The sequence below is a fragment of the Adiantum capillus-veneris genome, chromosome 7 (genome assembly GCF_014529385.1).
Source record: "Adiantum capillus-veneris isolate H3 chromosome 7, ASM1452938v2, whole genome shotgun sequence".
In the NCBI taxonomy this organism is placed as follows: domain Eukaryota; kingdom Viridiplantae; phylum Streptophyta; class Polypodiopsida; order Polypodiales; family Pteridaceae; genus Adiantum; species Adiantum capillus-veneris.
Window position 1 is genome coordinate 93,797,162 of NC_140937.1, and position 3,830 is coordinate 93,800,991.

The following is a 3,830-nucleotide window of genomic DNA, read 5'->3' on the forward strand; positions in this document are numbered from 1 at the left end:
ACGAATCTAAGACATGGAGAAAATCTAGGACGCATGGCGAGCAATTGCAAGTTAACAAATACGAAAGGTGGAGTAAACTGTTGACTTTGTTTAAAGGTTTTTGTGCTAAATTTCTTTGAGCTTTGTGGGTGTTCTCAACTTCAAACTCAAATTTAAAGGTAAATTTCCAAATTTAAGGGTGGGATTACACTAGACCTAGATTTTTCCTATTAACTTCATAGACATTCTCACCTTCAAATTAGAATAAAGATCTAAATGTACAAATTTGTAGGTGGGATTACACCAAATATAGGGTTTTTTGAGCACTTAGATACATAGTGCTTTTCTATAAACTTCATGGGTTTTCTCACCTTCAAATTTAGAATTTAAAATTTGTAGGTGGGATTACACCAAATCTAACCTTTTTCCTAGCACTAGCACTATGATATATAGTGCTCTTTTTCAAAAAGTTAGAAAACCTACATATGAGAAATGTATATTTGAAGGTCTTTTTGTGATTTTTCTAAAATTTGGAGATTTGTCTTTAAAATTTGAAGGTTTATACAAAATTTGGAGGTTGCCATCAAGGGCTCTTGGAGAATCACACAAAACATTGAAACTTGAAAAACCTACATATGATAAACTTCTAGAGACAAATTTGAAGGTTTTTATATTTGAATTTCTTAGTTTGTGTGTATGATGATTGATATGTAGTTCATCTTCCTAATTTCTATGAACATTGAAGGTCTTCTCACCTTTAAATCTAGAATTTAGAGGTAAACCTCAAAATTTGTAGGTGAGGATTACACTTAACCTAGGGTGTTTTTTGAGCACTTGAATGTATAGTGTTTTTTCCTAAATACTTGGAAAACCTTCATATAAGAAATTTTAAAGGCAAATGTACTATATTTGAAGATTTTTACACCATTTTTCTAAAATTTTCCTCTAAAATCTTGGAGATTTGCTTCTAGAATTTGAAGAATTTTACCGAATCTAGAGGTTTTCATCAAGGGCCAATCCTACAAAAATATATTATGTATGAGAGATTTTAGAAGAAAATTTATTATATCTGAAGGTTTTCAAGTTTGATTTTCTCATTTTTCATGTATGATGAATGTGTCCTCTCTGATTTGTAATTTATCCCTACTAATTGGTCTCAAAGTCAACAAAACTTGCAACTCCTCAAGCTCTCTACCTTGTGGATCCCTCTAGAGTGTGTTTTGTTAGTGTTAATATTTGGGCCTTCACTAAGGAACTTGAGAAGTCATCACTCATAGTTTCCCTTTCTAGAAAATTACATCCAAGTCACTCCGTTTGCGGACTAGTACAACTAGCTTTTTTCTGCTTATTAAATGGCCTAAATGATGTCAACATTGGCTTGCACCTTAAAGGTATGTTAGTATTATCCCATGCCAACATTTTAGAAGTTGACATGAATGAAAGAATTCATGGATGAGATTCATATCAAGGGCTCTTGGAGAAGCCCAAAAACCAGATTATGGTTGAAAATGCTTTACTCAACATGTACACTAAGTGTGATCATGTTCTGAAAAATGCACAACAAGCTCTCGATGGTATAAATGTTTGTAGTTTAGGATGCCGCATATGTCTGTAAGGATAAGGGCGAGGGTAAGGAAGCTCTAAGTTGTTTTCACATAAGGCAAGGCGAGGGCTCGTGTCTGGATACAATTTTGTATCCTTATATCTCAAAGGCATGTGGCATCATGCAAGTATTTGGCATAAGCAAGCTGAAATGGCTATTGATGGGCTCTTTAAAAAAACCATCCTGATCCAAAATGTTTTGGTCAACACGTAGACCATATTTAAATGTAGCCTCTTGAAATGCACTTATGTGACCCTTAGCACCCCCATTCTTAGGGGTTCTTACTCTTTAGGGTCACTTTCTAGGAGGTAAATTATCCAATGAGAAAACATGAGCTATGCTTCTTTTCACCTCTTCTAAATGCTTGGAATCATCCATTTTTAGCATATGAGCTTGATGTGAGTGTAACCAAGTGGCATGGTACTCCTCACAAGATGGCTCATTGGGTCGTGATGACACTACACATCTTTTGCACGTCCATGGCCAATTGCATCTTTCAGATGTGGTACACATAGGAATGATTATCTTCCATGTTGGCCAAAGATGTGCAGTAGCTCCTTGGAAAAGCTATCTAAGGTTCAATTCTCCTTCATCACGGAGTTGGAAGGCCCTATGTAGCTCTCTTTTTTCTTAGACAATTAGACTATGTGTGTGTGTGTGCACGCGTGCGTACAATGTACAACAAACACCATAAGCATTGGAGACTTCATGACTTGGGAGCAAATCTTGAGAAAGATGTGGAATGTCAGCTAAAAATTTTGAAACGTACCTCTAAATTATAAATTAGAAGGTAAGAAAACCTATACAATATGAAGATATTTAGTATTTAAAGTTTTTCAAGGGAGGAGAGACCTTCCATGTGTCACCCACTGCTTCACTTAAGAGAAAACCTTATAAAATCTCTCATTTCTTTGAAGTTTGGAATGTTGGAATCCGTGAACCGTTTCAACCTTTCAACTTTTAACCTTTCAAGTAATTAAAACAAGGTGAGGTATCATTGTACAACAGTGTGAATTGACCTCAGGCCTCGCGACTCACACACCGTCATTTGCGTCGTGCGAGCAAGGCTTGCGTCCAAGTCTGTCAAATACATATGTCAAGAGTGGTGGTAAAGTTCTTACTGCTCAACGTCTTAGGCCAACACTAAGTGCAATGGTCAAAGCCAAGAAAATACCATTATTGCCATCATTTTTATAGCAATTTGCAATAGTTATTTTACATGCAGGATGAAACCATGCACTTCCAATTATTGAACATTATACAACTATGCTAAGTCGTAGGCAATTTTGTTCCAGTCACTCCGGACGTTAACTGGTATATGCTCTATACCAACATAATCTTCAACCTCAAACAGATTTCTAGGTTTCAAAAGCGTTGTCTATTGTCTTTCATATCTTGTAAATAGATAAGGTACACTTCGCTAGGAGAGCAGGAAACATCTGTCAACCGACTATTTGACACGAAATCTTTATCCGTTTCATATAACCTTTCCCAAATGTCTAGAGCAATATCTTGAAATTTGGCCGGAACGAAAGTTACATAATGAAAGGAAAAATACTACCTATTCACCAACACTTTTTGCATTACAATGATACCACGTGATGTCTATCGCAGGAAATAAAACAACATTCACAGGTCATTTATATTAAATTTACAAAAAAAAGGAACTATACGCAGTGAATGGCGGACCTCTCGATTTATGAACTTAACTGAAAAGGATACGAAAACGCTGAAACAAGTATCTGCCGACATGACTGAACCATATAATATTTTAGATCGAAACAACAACATTACACTAGAGAGTGAGGTTCAAAATGTGTTTTACGAAGCAGAGCAAGCTGCTGCATGGATAGAGGATCAAACAAGGTGTTGCTTATTTGTCAGGGGTGAAGTTGCTGGCGAAGGCCAAGGCGTTATTGACGGTGGGGTCAGCCAAGTGGTCGGACAAGTTCTCTATGGGCCCTTTGCCGGTGACAATGGCTTGGACGAAGAAACCAAACATGGAGAACATGGCCAGTCTGCCGTTCTTCAACTCCTTCACCTTCAACTCGGCCAAAGCCTCTCGGTCGTCAGCCAAGCCGAGGGGGTCGAAGGAGCCACCGGGGTAGATGGGGTCCTCAACCTCACGAAGGGGTCCACCTGCAGCCATCCACACAACGTCAAAGTACAGCTATGAATCAATATATAGGTTTCATACAACATCGACGGACATACCTTCAACACGGTATCCCTCAACAGCGCCCATAAG

At 37.7% G+C, this 3,830-nt stretch overlaps 1 protein-coding gene across 1 annotated transcript in view; it reads right to left on the reverse strand.

Annotated features, from left to right (window-relative positions):
- Positions 1 to 3,455: 3,455 nt before the first annotated feature.
- The window catches only part of LOC147454237 (chlorophyll a-b binding protein type 1 member F3, chloroplastic-like), a 388-nt gene continuing 13 nt past the window's right edge, over positions 3,456 to 3,830 (reverse strand). Inside the window, exons 1-2 of the mRNA XM_086517301.1 lie at positions 3,797 to 3,830; positions 3,456 to 3,721 (exon numbers count right to left, since the gene is read on the reverse strand). The exon at positions 3,797 to 3,830 is cut by the window's right edge and continues 13 nt beyond it. Of these exons, the coding sequence (XP_086373427.1) occupies positions 3,456 to 3,721; positions 3,797 to 3,827 (297 nt within the window). The 5' untranslated portion in view covers positions 3,828 to 3,830. The remainder of the gene's footprint in view (positions 3,722 to 3,796) is intronic.